Below are 22,100 nucleotides of genomic sequence, written 5' to 3' on the forward strand. Positions count from 1 at the left end.
GTACAAGTTATTTACTTCTCTTAGCTTCAGCCTCTTCATCTGGAAAATGAAGAAAGGACTGCCTGTCTCTCAGGATGGCTGTGAAGATTAGAGGAGAGAATGTCTATCAAGTGCCTTCCCAGCATCTGAGGTGAGGAAGGTGCCCAGTAAACGGAAGCCCCCTTGTCTGGGTCTGCCTTCCCTTCCCCTTAAAAGGTTCCTAACAATGCCACCTGTCCCAGAGAACTGGCCTAAGTTTGTTACTAGCTCATGGCAGTGCCCTAGCCAGTCTCAGCTGTAGGGGGATAAAGATTGGGATAAAAAGTGTTTCTCAAAATATCTACCCTTGGAAATACATATTTTCTCCTTGTGCTTCCAGTTTGCCTAATGAGATTTGTAACTTGCCATGGCTTGATATCAAAAGGTGCAATTTTGAGAATAAAATTTAACAGTCGATTATCATTTGAACCTGCTGAGTCTTATCACTGAACAGAACGAGTTTGAACTTGACTCTCTTTTCACCTGCCTTTGTCTCCCCTTCCACCTTGCTCTCTCCTCCCTTCCCTGGTAGAGTGAATTATACTCTTGCTCCTGCCCTTCCTCCTCCACTTTCCCCCCACCACACTCATCTACTACATATGGCCGTCTTTATTCTGGAAAACAAATGCTGCTGCTAGGCAACCAGAAGACGAAATTGCTGTGGTTGACATGATTCTTAGTGGCTGCAATTGCAGTGGTGCCGCCATCATGCCAGATGTATGCTCATCGCATCTGTCCCCAGTTAGACAGATCTTTCCAGAAAGCGGGATGGGGTGGATTCTCGGTAGAAAATTAAGGGCCTCAGCACTCAACAGAAAGTATTTATAAATCACTGTATATCAACAGCCTGCTTTAGAATCATTTTATTAGAACACATTCAAGAAAGTGACATACGGAAAAAAGACAGCAGCAATTCTCAGTCATGCAAATGCCCATGTTAAGGTTCTCCATTGGATTTGAATTCAAGTACAAAGACAGTCCTTTCCTGAGCCAGGTGCAATTCCAGAGAATGACACTTTGAATCGAGAGCGCGTTTCCTCTGCAAAGTTCAGAACACTGAACAAGTCCCAACCTCACAAAAAGACTGTGAGATACATGGAAGTGTAAACTTTCAGGATTTGAGGAACCCTTTACCCAGCCCTCCCCCATAACCCAGCTGGGGGAAGTAAGCCCAACTTTGGGACCTCTTAGAAATAAGGTTTAGTCTATTGAAAATAAAGCAGTGGGCCTTAAAAAAAATTAGAAAATGAATATACATATGTAATGAAACCATCTTTGCCTCTTGCCTTGGTGTGGGGTTTCCAGGAAACTCCATGACAGGGGTTGGGGTTCTCTCTTGAGTGTCTTGGAAGTTGGAGGTCTTTTTTTATTTTTTAACTTTTTATTATGAAAAATTGCAAACATATACAAAAGTGGAGAGAATGGTATAATGAATGCCCACGTACCCATCATCTAGTCTGAACAATTATCAACTTGTGGCCAGTTGGTTTCATTTATTTCTTCTCCCACTTTCCACCTCCCCCACCCCCAACAGGATAATTTGGAAGCAAACCAAGGCTAGGAGGGTGGTCTTTGAACCAGAGACCTCAGGAGCCAGTGAGGTTAGGGAGGAGCTAGAAAATCTTGATAAAACCTGGGTCGGCTGAAGCAGGTAGAATATTCGTTGGGGCAGTGGTTGTTGCCAATGTTTGGGCACAGCTAGAGTTAACCCTCCTCTTCTCTACCATAAACCATCCCTTCTTCCTCCTCCCTCTTTCTCACAATGTGGGGAAGGCAGGCTAGATTAGAATGAGGGGTTTTTCCAGATTGGGGGCCACTGACAACAGAAGCATTCCACCTGGAGAAAAACTCCAGAGACAAGTACGTCCCTCTAGTGAAGCTGTCCACTCACAATGCAGACCTCTAGGGCAGCGAGGGCTGGGGTACCTGGTACAAATTCTGCCGATGGCAGCTGGGGGAAGTACATTGGGCCATGGGGGCCTCTCACAGTTCCCTACTGTCCCACCATTTTAGACTTTGGAGAGAAGCTCGGGAACCTCAAATTGCACCCAGTAGAGAAGCAGGGAGCCCCGAGGGGTGAGCCCATGGCCCAGGTGGGCAGACTTTGCTTGGAACATGTTGCCCTCCGTGCAAAGGCTGCACCCCACACCAGCCCTGCCAGAGCAGTCTCAAGAGAGGCAGGTGAGGGGCGTCCAGGTGGGAGGTCCCAACGGCGGCACGGCTAACCCGGTGATCTGCAGGGACAAATCCCGGGCTGTGCGCTAAACGTAAGTGGAGAAAGGATCTCCAGGTCCCAGGTACCACCGAGGAGCAAGGTTGCCATCCTGTTAAGAAAAGGGCCGGGGCTCTGTGATTTGCATATGACTTTGCAAAAATCTGCATGAAATCCTGTAGCCCTTCACAGAAAACAGAGTTAAATCATCAGTGCAACCTACTGTATTTCTAGCAACCCAATGCACAGAGTGCAACCTGGCGAATACATAATCATTGGCTTAGAAGAGGAAATTGAGGCAGCAGAGTGCTGGGTGGGACTTTCCTTAGTCTGAAGCTTCAGAAGGAGCCAGCCAGGTCCAAGATCCAGATGAGGATCTCCGACTGGCCACTTTTGCTAACTTTGTCAGGGCTAAAATTCATACACTTTTCCTCACGTTAGTTCCCCACTGAGCAGTCCTGCAGTGGCTTCCCAGCGTCCCAGACAGATAAGCAGGAGTCGAGCCAGGAATAATATAAATAGGGATGCATTAAATAGGAGGTCCCAGGGCCAGTGATCATTAGTGTTTATTTAATACCCTTTTTGTTTTGTATTCTTGTTTCAAGTCTTTTCGTGTCCCTGTATCCTACCAAGACTTGCATGACATTCATTTGGTGGAAAGAAACTGAGAAAAGTTTACCCATTTATGTAGTAGGTATTTGGCAGTAACAGACTTAAAATTCCTGAGTTCAAGTGTTTCCAGGGTCCATGACACGCAGTAATCTGTAATCTTTCCAAGGCATGCGGTTGGTTCGTGCAGGCTGCAAGGCCGGCTGAGGGAGTGGATTACTGAGCGACCGAGTGAAAGAGGGAAGGAGCCTGCTACAGACCCAGCTTCTATATTCCAGCGTCGCTACACCCTCTCTACTGGGCCATCTGAGACAATGGAATCATTGTTTCTTTAACAACAATGGCCCCTCAAAGAAAGTCAACTTCTAGTGTGAGTGGAGGAGTGAAATATTCTAAAAGGCAATGGTTCTTAGCCAAGAGAAAAGTTCAGGATGAATTAAAGAGTATGATTCACGTTTAGCTGTGGCTCAGCTCATGATGTCAACGGCTGCCATCCAGAAAAGAGAAAAGCAGTCTGAAACTCTCTAAGTAAGAACTCCAGCTGGGCAAAAACTGTTCATGCAGGGAGAGAAAACACTTCGGCATCAAGCTGAAATGGCAGTCATCCTGAGCTGCGAGGAAGGTGGGGGATGCTGGGGATTCAGAAGGGAGCTGAGGTTCTGAAGGAAGCCAGGAGCTGTACGCAGCATTTGCGAAGGAACTCATGGAGAAGATACTGGGGACCACACAGCTCAGCTGTCCCAGGGGCTCAAGAATTTTAAATCACATTTTCCTTTGCATAACATTCTCCCCCACATCATAAACCCCTGTCATTATGTTTAGTTTGGAGACATGCTATTAGATCTTTAGAATTTATTTCAGTGGCAGAATTCAGTAGTTTTGTAAGTGCTGAATTTGACGTTCTGCTTTTTATTCAGATGGTAAAATTCCAAAGGGGGAAAACAGTGTTTAAAAATATTTTTATTGTCATTATATTAATAGCTCATTTATTTATGTAACTTTTACTGTCATTACTATTAATAGCTAATATTTATTGAGTTTCTAGCACATGTCAGGCAAAGTGCTGAGTGTTTGGCATGCATTCTTGCACACGATTCACACCACAACCTTTTGGGGTGGGTAATACCATTACCCCCATTTTGCAGACTGAAGCACTGAGAGGTCCTGCCCAGGATCATACAGCTGGCAAGCGGAGGGAATAAGATCTGAACCGAGGCTGGTTTGACTCCAAAGCTGTCCTTCACCACTGTGCTCTGTTGCCCCTTGTGAAGGAGTAACCATCTGCTAAATGATACTCGTACATTTGCCTGTTTGTGGATTCCAAAGGTCTTGGAAAGCATCCCTTGCATATTTTGAGGATCCATCTTATCCTCGAGGACCTAACCCGAAGTGGTTTGGACCACTTTATTATATATATTCATTAGATTCTGCAGAAATTTTTCAGCCCCTTTTAAACCTCAAGTTGTGATTGTCTCTGTGCACCTGCAAATCTGTCTGATGGCTTGATATGTGAGACACCTAAGACATAAACGCATGTAGGCAATGAAACACTTGTCCTCTAAAACCCTGAGAAAATAATACCCATTACATAGGAGGCCATTGTTTCATATAGCCCCGTCGGTATCCTGAATGAGTAGCTTTTAACTTTAAAAATGACAGCCATTCATGATCTTGTTGAGATGATTTTTCAAAAATCTGGCCTAGGAAAGGAGTAGTGGAAAAGGTTAAGTGGAAGTGTGGGAGAAAAAAAAAGGCCATTAATGTTTTTTTGAAATGCTAATAGTTTCTATTATTTAGAAAATAACTCTCAGCTTGGAATTCACATACACGTTCCATATCCAATCTCTGTACCTTCGGCATTCTGATTCCGCAGGCCAGGGTGGGGCCTGGGATCAGCTTTTCAAAATATTTCCCTGGTAATTCTAAGGGTCACTTGGTTTGGAATCTTTAAGGCAGAGGCCTTTTCTATGTTTCAATGACTCCATCACTGGAAAACCTGAGTTTTGTACCACTTCAACTACATTCTCACATCTGCCAGCACACATTGTCTAGACTCACTTGTCTTTGGCATTTTGGTGCAAGAGTTGGCACAAGGGGCAAGAATCAGTGAGACCCACACCAATAGGACAGTGACTTTATTAACTAGCCCTTCTCAGCATTCTTTTTTGGTGGGGAGAGGGACCTATGTTGAGATTTCCCCCATGTCACCCTATTCAGGTACAGACCCATGAACATTTATTTAACATACTGTAGGCCCCATTCTAATATTAGACACCCATACTATGAGCTTTCTGAGCTATAGCGAGATGTTCTGCAGTCCCTGGGTGCACAAGAGATATCAATGGACACCCAGATTTATACCCTTTCTTGTTCCACAAAGAATTTGAGGCAACTATTCCACAATATATTTTTAAATGCATCTGCAGTTGACTATATGTTCTGGATGTTTTGTCTGATGGATTAGGAAACCACCAAGGCAGAGATGTGTCTAGATTACTACTCCCATGGCTAAGGCATGATAAATAGCCTCCTCCAAATTCCTGACTCATGCCATGTGCTGCTAGGCACAGAAGACAGAGAGCAATTGACACATGCAATACATGGAACATGGAATGTTCTTTTTTATTTTTTTGTGAGAGAGATTGACCCTGAGCTAACATCTGTGCCAATCTTTCCTCTATTTTGTATGTGGGTAGCCACCACAGCATGGCTTGACGAATGGTGTAGGTCCACACCTGGGATCCAAACCCGCAAACCCAGGCCGATGAAGTGGAGTGCACTGAACCTAACCACTACGCCTCCAGCCCAGCCCCTGTTCTTGGTTTTTTAATTCAGGTGTGTTTCATTCAGTTGATCAGGAGGCGAAAATGACAGGACTTGCATTATCTGGGCCAAAATGCTACTTTGTATGTTTTTTCCTGAATCATCGAATTGTTTTCTTTAATGGACTTGGCCAGCAGAAGGTAGCATGCACAGTGGATGTCAGAAAGACCTGGGTTCAAATCTCAGCTCTGCCACTTTCTAGTTGTGTGATCCTGGGCAAGTTAATTAACCTCTCCGAGCGACACTTCCCTCATCTGCAAAATGAGGATAATGATACTCACCTTGGAGAACTGCTGTGAGGATCAAAAGAGAGGTTACACATAAAATGCCCGGCTCCTCTTAGGAGTTGAGGAAGAAAGGCAGCTGTTACTGTCAGTTGCTTATGCTTTGGATGGCTTCCTTGCAGGCAGATTTTGTGTTTTTCTCCGGCTACCCAGTTACAGCAGGGACTTCTCAGGAAAGGACTGTATCTCTCGCATTAGATGGAGGAATTTTGTCCTCAGAATGGACTTCATGTGCTCTGTTTGTGTCCCTCCATCGTACACTGGGGACTCTGCAAATATCATCTTAACTGGGTTAAAAGAGCCTTTCTCCACCTCAAATTTCAAACTAGAGCCCAGAATGAAAATTTTCCTTGGTGTGGCCATCAGAATTAAAAACTGAGATACAGACTAGCGAAAATATTGAATCATGCATAGAGAAAAGACAAAAACAGCACGAAATGTATTTTTAGGTTAGCTCTTTTTCAAGGGTTGATTTTATGACCTTCTTATTTGTTCTCTCATGTGTTCTACTCTGCCTCAAGGGTCTCTTTTTGGCTTCCAGATGTCTGTGTTTGCTGCTCATCCTGACCCCAGGGCTCCTCATCCTGAATTCCGTGAGGAGGTTACTGATAAGGACCGGTAGGCTGAGCGGCTTAGGGATGAGCAGGATGGCCTGGGAGGTGGCCTCCGCTCTGCTGTGACAGGCCAGGTGCTCCCCACCTCCAGAACACCACCCCAGGGAAAAGAAATCAGCCACATTGGGCAAGAGTCAATCTCTCTGTTTTCCCTCTTTCCATTTCTCCCTCTGCTCAGGGAATCCTCTGAGAGAACTATGAGACTAGGCAGTGTGGGAGGAACAGCCTTGAAAACATTTGTTTCATGTAATTTTTTTGTACCAAGGTCAGAAAGGTTATAAATGGCCTCTTTACCAAGAATTCTTATCAGAAAATATTCCCTCTGTTAGACTGTTAGACTGAGAGGTGGGGCGAGGGGATGGGAGAGAGCTGGGTCTTGACCTAATGATGAACCTCCTGTTTGAAACCTTGGTGTCCATGCAGGGGTAACCCATTTCCTTAATGGAATCTCTCTGTGTCCTCCCAGCCCGGGTCCCAGTGTCCCCACGCTGAGTCACTCTGGAAACTCCTCCCTCAGGAAAACCAAGCTTGAAACATGTCTGCCTTCTCTCTCTCCCACCGCATAGCTCCTCATGAAATCTCTTCATGAACTTGAAGGTATACTTCAAGCTTTTCTTCACCTTTTCCACGCTTCTCTAAGCAGCTGAGTTTGGGGGAAAACCCTGATGAACTCATCATCCTCTTGTCACCCCCAACCCCTTCCTCCCAATTCTTCTCTTTCTTTTCACTGCCCAAAGCTCCTGACCTTCACAACTAAACAAAGTTGCCAGTTCCTCAGCTCACAACCTTGGTGCATCCTGCACATCAGCCCAAATTCACTCTCTGGTCACTTTCTCTCATCTTGAGATACTGAGGAGAGGCTGATCACCCTGTTCCCTACTAGGACCTGCCTGTCCCCTCATCCTTGGTTCATGCAGAGGGTAGACCTCAGCAACCATCTAATAATCGTGTTCCTTCTTGTCCTTTAAAAATAACATCTATTAGGTTTTTTTGTTAATAAAAGTAATTTGTCTTATCATAAAGAATTTGGAAAAAGCCACCATCCAGAAATAACCACTATTTACATTTTGGTGTATTTCCTTCATATATACATACATGCATACATATATGTATATATGCATACATAAGCACAAATACCCACGTATATAGACATACACATTCCTTTTTATGTTTAATGGAAAAATTGGCCTTTCATGTTTGGAGAGAAAAGGAAGACCCCAAGCAGGTGGGAAAGAAAAGCAACCCCAGGCTGTAGCTCAGGTAGGCCCTTCACCTGCACCAGCCACAGCCATGAGCTTCTGGAGCACGTGACTCACTGATTTATAATGTCATGGCCTGACAGCCAGGAAACATACCCCAGATATCCCCGCCTCCCAAACCACGTGATGAGGACTTCTTGGAGTATACATGGGAAACACATTCAGAGACACACACAAATTCATAAATACACACAAACAGAAGTTATACACATGAAACATAGCATTCAAATAAGTATTTTCTGAGCATTTTCTGTGGATGCCTAACTGCATCCCAGTGCACTGCAGATACCTATCACATGGGAGCCTTGTCCTCATGGATCTTGGCGTTCAGTTGCTAAGACAAAAACTAACCTGTGGGAAACAACAGCAAACTGGAAGAAGATGCTGCCTCACAAAGAGCTGAGGGAAGGGACTCCAGCAACCATTCTAACCATGAAGAGGGGTTCCAGCCTCGCTCCTCCTGAGATCAGAAACATGTCCATTGGGACAGGGAAATAATTTTGGAGACACAGTGATGCAGTATAGGTTGGCAGATAAAGGCGACTATGATTGGAAAGATCCTTATATTTTAGTGGAGATAATCACGCATTTCTACCAGAAAACATATGTTAGAGGACAGGTTTGCAGGCAGCGAGGGGTCCCGGGGCGGGGCAGGAGAGGCAGAGGGGGCTGTCTGTCAGGGGGTTGCAGGTCCTAGAGAACGTTACTGTGGTTTGGGAGACATGCTTCTCCTCTGGGAGAAGTTCCCAGAGATGGATTTTATCAGATAAAACTCACAGCCAGGCTGAGGAATGTGTGATCACTGTGATGACCCAGTAGGACATTATTTCAGGAAGAGGACAGAGAATAGAGAGCCAAGATGGCTTAGAGGTCAAGCTGTGGATGGGGGTCTTAGTCAAGGAGCAGATCTGGGAGATGGCAGAGGATGAGTTTAGTTTCAGTTCTGCTGAGTAGATGCAGTGAATCATCCAAGTGCAGTTATGTCATCGATAGCTGGAAATATGGTACTGGGTCCCAGGGTGAAAGACAAGGGCCAGAAACAGACACCTTTCAGCTCATTGTTAGGAGTGCAGCTTTAAGCTAAGCAATGTGGCAAATACAGAGTAAAAGATACAATGCGTGCCCTGGACGTTAAAGGATGATAATGGATTTTTTGTGTGTGGGAGGTGCAATATTGGCATAGGTGGTTCAGAGGTGGTGGTGGGCGACTGACGTGGAGAAGTAGTAAGCATTTCCACGAAGGAGGTGTGAGTCAGGAGTGGGCTGGATGTGACAAGGCAAAATCAGTGGCCATTCTAGGAGATGGAAGCAGCAGGAGCAAAGTGTGACGTGGGTGGGGGCATTCGAATGTCATCAATTACTATGTGCCATATGCTGTAGTAGACATCTTTATCTCAAATATCATCATATCTGGTCTCAGATATCATCACTGAGACCAAGACATGATCGTCAAGGAATTCACAATGTAACACGGGAGAAAGACATACAGGCCATCAATTATTTGATGAGTACAATTAGGTTGAAACACATAAATTGCCAATATTCAACCATTTTTGAGTACCCCAAAATGGCAGTTTCATATGATTCAATCTACTGTAGGTGCATTATAGTGTGCATAAGAGATAAGAGTCTCCAAAGGATCACGTGTAGGAGGAAAAACCATGTACAAATCTTTGGAGAGGGGCCTGTACTTCATCCTAAGTAAATATGCCACCGAAGGCTTTTAACAGACATGTGAGATGTTGAAAGAAACATTTTAGGAAGATGAATTTGGTGTCAGTAGAAAGATAAAATGTAGGGGCAAAATCCCCGCAAGTAGGGAGGCCATTTAGGGGGCTACTGAAAGAATTTAAGCCCAGGGTAACCACGGCCTGACCGGGCTGGTGTGACCAATTTTGAGGGAATCGTTCTCAGGGCTTGGTAACACACTGGCTATCAGGGAATATGCCAAAAACGAACCCACAAATAAAACCTGGGTATCTGGGGAAATCACGTTGTTCCACCCCAAAGAGGGAAGTCAAACCAGGTTACTGGTTTGAGAGAAAAAGGAAATCATTTTCTGATGCTGAGACTGGGGAAAAGCCGGACATGGAATTGGAAACTCCTGGTAGCAATAGTGCTCACTATGTCACCATTTGGTCTTACATTTGCCTGCTGGCTTCCTGATTCCTTAGTAGAATTTAGCATTCCTAAAGGTGGGGACTGGCCTGCTTTGTTTTACAGCTGCATCGCCATCCTGGAACAGTGCCCGGCACGGGGTAGGTGCTCAAAAAAAATGTGGTGAGTGAATGAATAAATGAATAGGAAACTGCCATTAGGAGCAGAGGCACTTCAGAGGCAGATTCCTGGAATTTTTGTCATGGATATTGAAATTGAAGCAACAAAAACTATTGTTGAAGGTGGCAGAGGATCTAAAGAAGAATCAGGAGCAGACATTCAAATGAAGATCTCATTGGAAGCATGAAAAAGAAGAGGTGCTGAATTGATATACCACAGGTGGGCATAAAGGATGAGATCCAGAGCATTGTGGACAGGTTAACCTTAGACTCTTTCTGAGTCTAGAGAAGGAAAGAGAGAATAGAAGGACAGTGATGCATCAAGGTGGTGATAAAAGTAATTCTGTAACCCTCAGTGTTTCCTGGGTGCTTCTCAATAAAGTCTAAACTCCTTTGAATGGTGTCCAGCGTCTGCCATGATCTGACCCAACCAATCATCCAGTCTTATTTCCCACAGCTCACCTCACAAACCCTCAACATCACCCAGGCATATCTACTCCACATGCCCCAAACTTACCCTATATTTTCCTTTCTCCCTTATCCTGCTCCTGCTGTTTAATCCATTTAGAATGACTTTCCTCCTCACTCCCAACATCAGCGCTGCCTGGGTAAATTCTAACTACCTAGTAAAGTCTATTGCTCAACCTTCTCTATCTTCCCAAACTAGAATTTTGATTTTCTTAGTTATATTCAGTCCCAATTTCTAGATCTCTCTCTTACCCACAATGCCAAACACATTACCTGGTGTTTATTTGTTCTTCGTTTAACAAATATTTACCGCATACCTTCTATGAGTCAGTACTTCGTTGGGTTGACGATGCAGTGGGGGATGTAAAACAGACATATCCCTGTCCTCATGGACTTAATGTGTGCTGGAGGGGGCAATCACATAACTGCATAGATGCTTATATGATTGCCTTGGGTGTTAGGTGCCAAGAAATAACAGTACAGAGTCCTGCGAGAGATAGGACTTGGGGAGGGGACTTAGTTAGAGGGTCAGGACAGGTGAAGATGAGAAAGAAGTGCTGGACTGTGGCACAGCAGCAGAAAGAATTTTCCAGGCAGAGGAACAAAGGCTCACTGCAAAGGCCCTGGGATGGGTCCAGATCACGCAGCCCTCATAGGGCATGTTGGGGATTTTGGTTCATCCTAAGAGCAAGGGGATGCTATGGAAGGATCTGAAGCCATTGAGCAGCATGGAGAGCTTGCATTTAGAAAGATCACATGCACTGCAGAGTGGAGAAAAGACTGCAGGGAGAGGAGAGTGAAGGTCTGGGGACCAGTTAGCAGGCTTCTTTCATAGGCCATGTGTGACAGGACACTGGCTCTGACTAGAGTAGATTATACTCTATACAACAAATGCCAAAGGAGTACAGCATTAAGTTTTTTGGAGACAATCACTAGGACTGAGAAAAGTTGAGTTCCGCCTTCACAAATCATTCCATTAATGTGAACCGCAGTCAACCTAACCTCAGCTCTCCGGAACCCTTGGGAAACATGCCTGTCAGGATAATCAAGTTTTCTAGATAACTAAAAGTAGACACCAACCCTTTTTCTGCCCATTTTAACCATTTTTATGAATATCTTTACATCTCTGACTTCTTAAGGAGAGTACACTGAACATCATTTCTCCTTCTGTTTACAATTACAAATACCAACATGAGTGATAATTATGGTGTAGTGCAAAATACAAGGATGTCCTCAGACATGCCTGGTCATACAGCACTCTGGTACCTCCACTATTTAGAACCAAATGGTTTGAGTGTTAATTCCTCCAACAGCTTCTGCTTTCAGAGCTTTTGTGCTCCCTCTCTTGCTGTCAGGAGCTCAATCTTCATGGCTACTAGTGTGTCTATATAGAAGTAACTTTCTCCTCTTCTAATTTACTCATGGGCTAAGTAAATAGATGGCCAAGATGGTAAGAATTATATATAAAATTAGAATTCAAGAGGCTTTCCTGTGAACAAAGATGCTTACGTTTGCTATATAAAAACTTTCTTCCTGGGTCTTTAATCTGTTTGTCAGATGGCTGAGGTCCAAATACAATGTATTTATCATCTTTTTTTTCTAACACATTCCATTGCTTTAGCTGTGTCACCTGTCACATAAGGTATAGAGTACAATGCAACAGACAGATACATTTAAAAAAGTCAAGTAGGTCTTATCCTTTCATTCAAACAGAGGTATACTTAGGGATTGACAGAAACCTGCCTTATATATAAAGTTCCCATGTTGGTACACTATTCTGTGGAGAAAAATGGTGAGTTGTACTTTGAAATACTAAATGTAAGAAACGTCTCACGTCACGTCATACGAGCCTTCAACTTACAAATGTATTGCCTTCAAAATGTCACATTAGATATTTACCAAGACACAATACAGAGAGTGAGAAGAGTAGCTACAGAGCAAGAAGAGATATTTACAACATGTATAACCAACAAATGACTAATATCCAGAATAGATGAAGGAGTCCTAAAAATGAATGAGAGGAAAAAAACCAGACAATCCACTAGATACTTGGGCAAAAGGCTTGAAGAGGGACGTCGTAAAAGAGAAAATCCAAAGTCCCAAGAGGGATATGAAAAGGTGTTCCGCCTCATTGACAACCAGGGAAATGCAAATTAAAACCATAAGCAGATAATACTGCATGCCCACCAGAGCTGCAAAAATTTAGAAGGCTGACAACATCAAGTATAGGTGAGGATATATACTGGTAGGAATGTAAATTTGGTATTAGCATTTTGAAAAATAGTTCATGTCATCTAGTAAAGTTGAAGATATATGGATATATATCCTATCACCTAAGAATTTCTTTTTTTTTTCACCTAGCAATTTCACTCGTAGCTTTACACACTAGAGAAACTCAAGTACATGTGCACAAGGATATATATAGAAGAATAATCATGCAGCATTGTTCACAATAGCTCCAAATATCCCAGGTACAGAATGGATAAATAAATTGTGGTACATTTATACAGTGGAGTACTATACAGCAATGAAAATGAATGAACAACTATACACATCGGCACGGATAAATTCCATAAAAACAAGTGTTGAGTGACAGAAACAAGACACACACACACACACACAAACAAACCATACAGCATGATTCTAGTCATATAAAAGTTTAAAACAACCACATTGAAACTATATTGTTTACAGATACATACATAAGAGGTAAAATTATAAAGAAAAGTAAGGATGTTATTATTATGAATGTCAGGAGAATGGTCACCTCTAGGGGAAAAGGACAGGGTTGTGACCAGGGAGGGGTACAGGGGATTTCTGGAAACCTGGCAATGTCCTGCTTTTGTGACCTGCATAGTTATTACATGTATGTTGACTTTAAAATTATCCACTCAATTGTTTAGTAGTTTTAATGCATTTTTAGCATATATATTTTACATTTAAATTTATTTTAAAGTTTAATGTAGACCAGATGTTTATAACTAGGGATGCATTTTATCCATAGAAATAAGAGTATAAATAACAGTTAATCAGACAAGCCCATAACTCTCATTAGGTAATAGTATAGACTAAATACTGTACATTTCAATAAAAATAATAGAAAATAATATAGTTGAAATATTACCAGTTAAAGGATGCAAGAGCAATAATGAATGAGGATTATTTTTAAAGTATCTGAGATCAGATTGGAAAAGATAAGAAATACTATGATACACTAGATCATAAGCCTTCAGGGAAAATGGTGCTCACACACAGCTGAAGGGAGTGTAGACTGGTTCAATGTCGATAGAGGGTGATTTGACGACAGCCATCAAAATTTAAAATGCATAGTCCCTTTAATGCAGTAATTTTACTTCCAGGAAGTTATCCTGTTAATATACTCACAACACACAAGTGTGAGAAACTATATCTGTACAAAAATTATAGCTTGTTTGTAATGGTAAAAGATTGGAAACATCCCATACGCCCAACAACAGAGAACTAGTTAAACAAACTATGGTACTGTAAGTAATGGAATACCATGTAGCCAACAAAAAGAGGGAAGAAGCTCTACATATCCTGCTACGAAATCACCCCGATTTGTTACATGGAAAAACAGTGAGAAAAAGTACTTACTGTCTGCTACTACTAGTTTAAACATTTTTTAAAAAGAATAAATAAGTGTATGTGAGCTTTTGTATTTTTAAACAATGTCTCTAGAAGAAAACCTACATTTTGAACCATGTGTATGTATTATTGCTTCAAAAGTTCATTTTAAAAATCTTGAATGCATATGTTTAATTAGACGATTATGAGGAAGTATAAGAAGATTTTGGTAAAGATTCTAAGGGAACTTTTGAATAGTTCCCATCAGAGCTAACAGCCCCCCAGCTTTTTTCAAAGACTAATTCTACATTGAAACAAAATACTTCTTTTGATACAGATGTATCAGTAGCACTGCTATTTTACATATTGTCCATGATTAGAACAATTATTTTGGGATCAAAACTGATACAAAGGAGGAGAAATAGAAAGGATGATGAACTTCAAGGCCAAGTGGAATTTTACTTCTGGTGTAAAAGTTTCCTGGTTCCCAGGCTGTTTGTTGTCAGAAGTGGGTGTACTTCTGTTATAGAATTGGGCATATTGTGTGGTAAGTACGCATCTCATCTGCCACATTCATCTCTGTCATTTCTCTGATGCCCAGCACAGCAACTGGCATAAAGGAAGTGCTAAGTGCAACTGTCTTGTTTCATAAACACACGTAACATGTATACAGCCACCCTTTGTGGTACCATGTATAAGACACTTGGGGTGATAACTTAGAAGAACAGACAAAGACAGAGATTGTTCTTATATATCCTGAACCGCCAGGGTATGTGGTCATCAGCGGACACTCAATAAAATTCTGTTGAATAAAAGAATGAATTCAGTGTACCAATATATTTGAAATAATTTTCTATTCTGCCTCTAATTTCATTCTTCTCCATTAGTGGATTTTTCTGCTTGGTCACGTGTTAATGGCAATGCCTACTTGTTTGCCCTCTAAATAACAACCAGTTTAGTACTGGACTTTATACGCTCCTGTGAGAAGTATTGTCTCAAATTTAAATGTTAGAGAACATACTCCAAAAATCTCTCTCTTTTGGGATTTTCCAAGAAATTTTTCATGAATGCAATAACAGTTCTTAACAGCCTGTGTGTAAAGAGGCATAAAAATTGTGACTATTGTTGTTTGGGGAGGTTGTGGGGTGAAGCGGTGAGAGGAGGGAGTTTAACAAACTATTTTCCCCACTCCTTTTCCTCTCCCATCCCCCCCTTTCTTTTTTTGAAAGAACAATCTTCCTCCGATATTCCTAGATGTTTGATGAGCTAGAAGAAATGTAAAAATATTTGGAAGTTATGTGAATACTTCCTGACCTTTCCTCTTTGTCTAGAAGATCTACCTGCCATGAATGTAAGCTCCCCTAATCAGGAACCTGTTGACTGTAACTATAGCCAAAAGATGACAGTGGGGAAAAATCTAGCACTCTAGTTAGAAACGGTTATGAAACAGGGAATTAAAAATTTGGGGACTACCTTTAAGAACTTCCAAATTATCTTTTTAAAAGAATTGCTGAGTTCGTTTTAAATAAAACCTGCAATGGTGTCAAAGAGACATAGGGGGAGGTAGAGGTAAAAAAAAAAAAAAAAAAGAAAAGAAAAGAAAAAGAAGTAAGTTCCAATGCATCCCAAATGCCTTAAAATTGAGCATATTTAGGCTAACATCAGCACTACGGAGAGCAACAGCAAAGAGTAAGTGAAACTTTTTAAACCCCACGCCTGCAGCTGAAAGGACACGAGCTAGCAGGGGACAAGAGACAGATGCAGTAAAATATCGAGCCTGGGTTTTTTCTTTTTCAGTACATCATAAAGGTCAGAGAGGAGTATAAGCCCTTGCAGTTGGTACAGGGCAAAGGGCAACGTATACAGGAGCATTCACTAAGCACTTCATAACCAGCATCAGTAGTGTTCATGCAGATTAGAGGAACAGCTGTCCGGAACTTCTACTTAATGTACACATCTCTGTGCAATTATTAATTTCAAAAGAATCAATTAGAGCATAAAAAAAATGATAGTAGATGAACGTTCTGAACTTGGAAGACTCAACTTTAAACGCTTTCATACAGGGAGGCTGAAAACTGACTATAAGCCCTAATAGAGGGAAGTGACTGCTCCGACACAACCAAGGCCAGGTCCGCATGGAACACAGCAGGAGAAGAATGGAAAGAATGATTAGTAGTGACAAGGGTTTGGTTGCAACTAGGGGGTGGACACCTGTAAGGGGTCGGGTCTGCACAGTTCTGCGTCTTCTTCCAGCAGTTTTCTCTCAACAGGAAGAGCAGAGGCAGGCTTCTCCCCTCAGTGGGCATCTGCTACTTAGGGCCCCTGGGAAAGGTTTTAAGCCAAAGTCATGTCTTCACTCTTGCTCCTGGTAGAAGGCCACCATAGGGGACATCCAAACTTGTTTCTTTTGACAAGGCCCCGCTTTCTGGTAATAGAGTCACATCATCTCACCCTAATGCCACAGATCCTTAGATTCACCATTCCCATCATCCATCCAGCACATTACACTGGTCATGCAGACAGGTGGGCAGTCGTCACCAACAGTGAGGGAGTGACACCAAGCTGCCAGGCAGGTAAAACCCAAGCCAAGATTTTCAATCTAAGTTCAAGATCAAGAAACAGGGTAATATTTACCCACTTGTCTATCCAACAGGCTTTCCCCAAGAATCCTATGTGATGGCCACAGACAACATTTGTCATTATTTTATAGCATAGCACACATAGGCAAAGTGAGCTAAAGCAGAGCCACCAGTTCAAAGCCACCGTCACCTGTCCCGTCCAGTCTGGCCTTACTGCTGTGGCTCTAGATGTTCATTTCTAGTAACATTTCTGCTTGAAGTTTCTAAAAGAATTAATTTTCATATCTCCAAGGAGAGCTTACCTCCCAATACCATACTCCTGGTGTCACTTCTAGTCAGCTAGGAGCTCAACTTTTTAAGAACAATATTTCCCACAGCCTGTTTCCCCTAACATTAGCTTTAATAAGAGTCTCAGTCATTCTGTTCTGCACTAAAATAACTTTTTAACTGACACAAAAGGAAAAAAGGGTAAGTGATATGCCAAGAGGCCTGTGCAGAATATTCCAGTAAAATCCTTGCCTTGAGAGCCGCCACTTCTCTCTCCGCCTACAGCCTGCAATTCTTGCTCTGCCCTCCCCTGCCTCCATCTGTGCCATCTCCCCTTCTCGTGCTCCTTGTGCCCAGCAGAACTCGTCCGGTGGGAAGTGTACTCACTTGGGTCTTGTTTGCCGTGGACTGTCGCCAGCTAATCCACTTTAACATCTTGGCTTGCTCTCAAATTTGCTTTCCTCTTCCACTAAAATTTTTTAAAATAGCATTGACATTTGTGCCGGGCTGTGGCAGGGCTGAGTCTGTTCCAGAGACTCGCCGTGTCCGGGCAGCTTGGAGTCCGGGATCAGCCCTGCCACATCTCAGTGCTCGCCGCCAAGCTCTCAGAGCCCAACAGGGAATCTGCCTTGAGAGGCTTGAAGACTCTGTCTGGGGCAGAATCACACCCCCACCAAGGCCACTATATGAGTCACAAGCACTTGGTATCAAAGTCTGTGATAGGCATTAATACTGGGGAAGTTTTCTTTCCTTTTCGCCACATGCCAGCCCCGGGGACACTGGACTGGGCTGTGGAACCACTGTGTAATTTACTTTGATTTGCCACGGATTTGCGGGGGCTGGGGCAGGGTGGTGCAGAGGCAGTCAAAGAAGGGAGTAACAATCGCATCTGGTTTTGCTACAAAGGCTCTAAAGCTGAACTGTCAGCGTTACTACAGAAGTGCTATGTTTTTAATCCAATTTAACAGGCAGGAGCTTGACTTGGGTTTGAGTCTCAGGTCTGCCATTAATTGGCTTTGTGACTCTAAGCAAGTCACTTTGTTCCTTTTAAACAGGATGAAGGCTGAGGGCTAGATGATCTCTAAAGTTCCTTTCTTCCCTAAGGTTCTACGTTGCAAATTCCAAACTCACCCTGAACCAAGGCTGGCCTCTGGCCACCCCTGCAGCTGCCACACATAGATCTAACCTACTGGCAAATCTCCTTTTGCAGCTTCCCTAGGTCTGTAACAGACACCTGGGCAAAGCTGCCCCTGAAAACAGAGATTCTGAAGGGGGCGCAGTGCTCTGAGCATCATGAGGGCACTTCTGAGCTTTCCCGCCAACTGCCTGTGTGCGTTGGCTGACGTATTGTATGACATTTATTTGCTTGCTCAGACGATTGGTAACTTTAAAGGTGAGTCTCTTAAGGGAGGTTTCCAAGCTATGGAGTATGGACCAAGATACTAAGTAAAATAATGCTGTCATGAGAGATTTGGCCTGTCAACTCAGGTTCTGTTTTTCAGCAAAGCATATTTCATACCCTTCGGTTGTATGCAACAGCTGGAAGCCAGTCATTTATTTGAACACCTTTTCATTTAGAGGAAAACCTGTGACCTCGGCTCCTTGCACTTTATCGTTTTGTTCTGATAAGCCAGCACCTTCGTACTGTGCTGAACGTTGCTCAGGAGAGGACAGAGCTGTGCTTCTGCGGAGATGACAGAGCAGCCACAGAGGGGAGCTTCTGGCACCCCGAGGACCAGGAAATCCTCTGCCTTTGTTGCCCAGCACTGCCACCTCCCCCTCCTCCAGCCACCTGCCCACCACAGATCAAAGTAACAAAGGAACGATTCCAGGAAAAGAGTTATTTTCAAATTTAGTCCTGGACTTGGATTATTCAGAAAACTGAAAAAGAATTTCACAATTTGGGTTAAAACATTAAAGTGGAGAAGGCATTTTTCCTCCTTTGGAGTGACCATCCAGTCCTTGAGGAAAACCAGAATGCCTCTCTCTAGGATCGGTACAGCAATTCCAACCCACTGTACTGCCGGGCGTGGGGTGCGCCCTAGACTCCAGATTATGTAGTTTGTCAAGTCCAAGTTTAGGTTTCAGATGTATCCATGCCAAGCCCTGGTACAGGAAGTACACTCCTATCCTCTTCTCAGGAATTTATTTAAGGATTAGAAAGTGTTTTATTACTGGATGGGAGGCAACGTAACTTTCTCCCTATAAAGAAATATTTCAGGGCCCTCAGCCCCCACTGAGGGCAGAGAAACAGATGTGCTGAGGAATCTGTCCTGGAGACCTACCACATTTTCTCTGGCTTTTAATACAGTGCATTTAATGCAGCAGACCTGCACAGGGGAGTTCACCTGCTCTGGCACCACAGCCAGATGTAACACACTGTCGCAATCACACTCTGGGGACTCAAGCTTGGATGGGCCATCTTGATGGTTGTTAAGAATTTGTCAAGAGAAAAATATTACCTTGTGTGAACGGATAGAATTTTTATTAGTCCTGACACTGGTGAGTCTCCATATCTCCAGATATTTGGTTTTCCCTTCAGTGGCAAAACCCAGTGATGTGTGGGCCCTTAAAACTCTGGGGAGCAGGTTGCCCATTTTCTTGCAAGGAAGTGCCCTGCAGTCACCTGCACAGCGACCCACGGCATGTCTCCTCTGCCCCAGATACTCTTCCATGTGGGATCTTGGCTAGTCCTTCAAAATCCCGGGAAGCAGAAATCATGCCTTCACTGTACAGATGAAGAGACTGAGGCACGAAATGATTAAAGGACCCACTCACAGTCATGCAGCTAGTAAACACTTGGGGACTGAATCTCTGCCTGATCTCAAAACCCATCCCCCTCATACTACGCCCCGTTTCCTTCCTGCAGCAGACGCCTTGCACCCTACCCAGATCCTCTTTCCTGCCAGGGCACCCATGCCCCAGCTCTTGTGCCTGGAGGCTGCTAACAGCTCACAGCTGACACAAAAGGCCGGCTCCCTTGCCTTGAGATGGGCAAACTCTGGGTGCAATTCACCCTGCAGAGCTCTGGGAGGATCAGACTGAGCTAGACTCCAGCTGATACCACATGCATATCTGCCTTGGCTCTTTCCCCCAGGGCCCTGTTTCCCTGCCCTTTGCCTGAGAGCACGCCCTCAATAAAATACACACACAGAACTCTTGGTCTCAGACTCTGCTTCTAGGGAACTGGCCTCAGGATGCTCCTTCCTCCCTTCCTGCATGCCCCCAAGCAGCCCTATCCTACCCCATTCCTGTTCTCCAGGGGCTTTTTCTATTTACGAGCCTATTTAAATGAAGAGAGTCCATTTTTTCCCCTCAGTCATCTGTCCCCCTAGTATCTACAGGGAAAATAATTTCTTACATCTGATTCAAGTTCTTCCAACTGCAGCAAGAGACCACTTTTCCTTAGAAGAAAAACTGAGCAGCCTTTCATCTCTGATGTTATTAGCAGAAGACTAGGGATGCCATCCTTTGTCTTCCCCCTACAAGAAAGCAAGGTCAAGGATGGCCTTGTTTCGTTCATTGCTGTACTCCCAGGATGGAGAACGGCACCTGCTATGGAGTAAGTAGGGCCTCGACACTGTCCATGAATGAAGAGAGATAGAACAGGCCAATGCAGGGGCTAAGCCCTCACCAATGCACCAGTGCAGGGGCTGGGCCCTCATTAATGTACCAAAGCAGGGGCTTGGCCCTCTTCAATGCACCAAAGCAGGGGCTGAGCCCTCATCAATGGACCAAAGCAGGGGCTGGGACCTCATCAATGCACCAAAACAGGGGCTGGGTCCTCATCAATGCACCAATGCAAGGGCTGGGCCCTCCCTGACTACAGCCCTCACACCTAGCAGCCTGCTCTGTGCTCCCACAGTACAGGCATCAGGATTACCAGGTTTTGATATACCAGATGAGGCCCTACGAAAGTCTATTCCCAGAAGGTTCCTGCAGTCAGGGTGCCCGGCCCCTTGTGATAGGTATCATGATACTGCAGTGAGTGACATTGTAGGACTCTTTTGACTTTCCCCTTAGTTGGGCCCTCACCATCTCTAAACCCAGCCTTCCCTTCCAATCAGTAAAACAAAATTTTGATCATGACCCACTACTTTGGTTTGACAGTCCAGAGTTTAAGAATCTTTGAGTTAGATGCTGAAATCTCTAGGCTTTTCCAAGCATTCTCCTGTTCCCCTTCAGCATGCTGCCATTATCAACCCACCTTGCATCTTAGATTACATCAGCTTGTTATTCAAATTCCTCATTGAAATCACAGTCAGCCCTGGGATGCTCCAGCAGAATTCTTCCCCTTGCAATTTTTGCAGAGAGAAGCACCTGCAACTCAATCTCACTTCAACCTCCCTGTCTCCAGCCAGCCTGGACCTGTCCAGAAATTCACAGTGAGTTTTGGATGGAGAGTTTCTCTACTAGGATAGGTCTGTAATGGCCAATCCAATAAGCATTTACTGAGTGTCTCCAGCCTGTCCAGACTAAACAATAAATACATACACAGGACCGTCACTGTGCAGAGGGCTGCTTCTGTGCCATTAGCTGAAATTTCTTCGGCAGACATCCATCACGTTAAACCACAAGAAACTCCTTCACTGCCCCCTCATTACTCAGCCTTAGCTTGACTAGAATCTATAATTCTGGGTTTCTTTGAAGTGTGGTTGCAAAGCCCCATCACCTAACAACACACACAAAGGCAAAAGACTTTTCAGTGGAATATCTTGCTCGGAGTAGCATGAACATATTCCTGGACAGAATAGGAAGGGGCTCAGACTATGATAGAACAAAGTAAGCCCACCCTTTTGCCTTTAGGGAACTAACACTTCTTCATGGGACAGGTGCAAGGTAGAACCTAATTATGCAGATCCGTTTGAGGGATGAACAGAAGCAACTTTGGGGAAAGCTATTAATGCCATTTACTGAATCACCCATGTTGGCTTTGTCAGTGTCTAATGCAGAATTCAGAATATTAGACTGATTCCTCACCCAGGGAGGATTTACAACTTAAGTAAGCAACCCCAGCTCCTCTGCTATAGAGAAAAGAGGCAAGTTTCCTCTCCTAACAAAGAGTTAGACAAGGAGAGTTCCAAGTGTCAAACCCTGGGTGAGAAA

General features: G+C 43.7%; 1 protein-coding gene across 43 annotated transcripts in view; it reads right to left on the bottom strand.

The window, feature by feature from the left end:
• KALRN (kalirin RhoGEF kinase) overlaps positions 1 to 22,100 on the bottom strand; it is a 641,465-nt gene that overhangs the window by 182,761 nt on the left and 436,604 nt on the right. For 12 of the 43 annotated variants that reach the window (XM_070243675.1, XM_023623622.2, XM_023623620.2 and 9 more), the window contains one exon: positions 867 to 2,342. The exons of the other annotated variants lie outside the window; for them this stretch is intronic. In XM_070243675.1, the coding sequence (XP_070099776.1) occupies positions 2,280 to 2,342 (63 nt within the window). In that variant the 3' untranslated portion in view covers positions 867 to 2,279. Of the gene's footprint in view, positions 1 to 866; positions 2,343 to 22,100 lie in introns of those variants that run through there. 43 annotated transcript variants of the gene reach the window in all.

This window comes from Equus caballus, chromosome 19, assembly GCF_041296265.1.
Source record: "Equus caballus isolate H_3958 breed thoroughbred chromosome 19, TB-T2T, whole genome shotgun sequence".
In the NCBI taxonomy this organism is placed as follows: domain Eukaryota; kingdom Metazoa; phylum Chordata; class Mammalia; order Perissodactyla; family Equidae; genus Equus; species Equus caballus.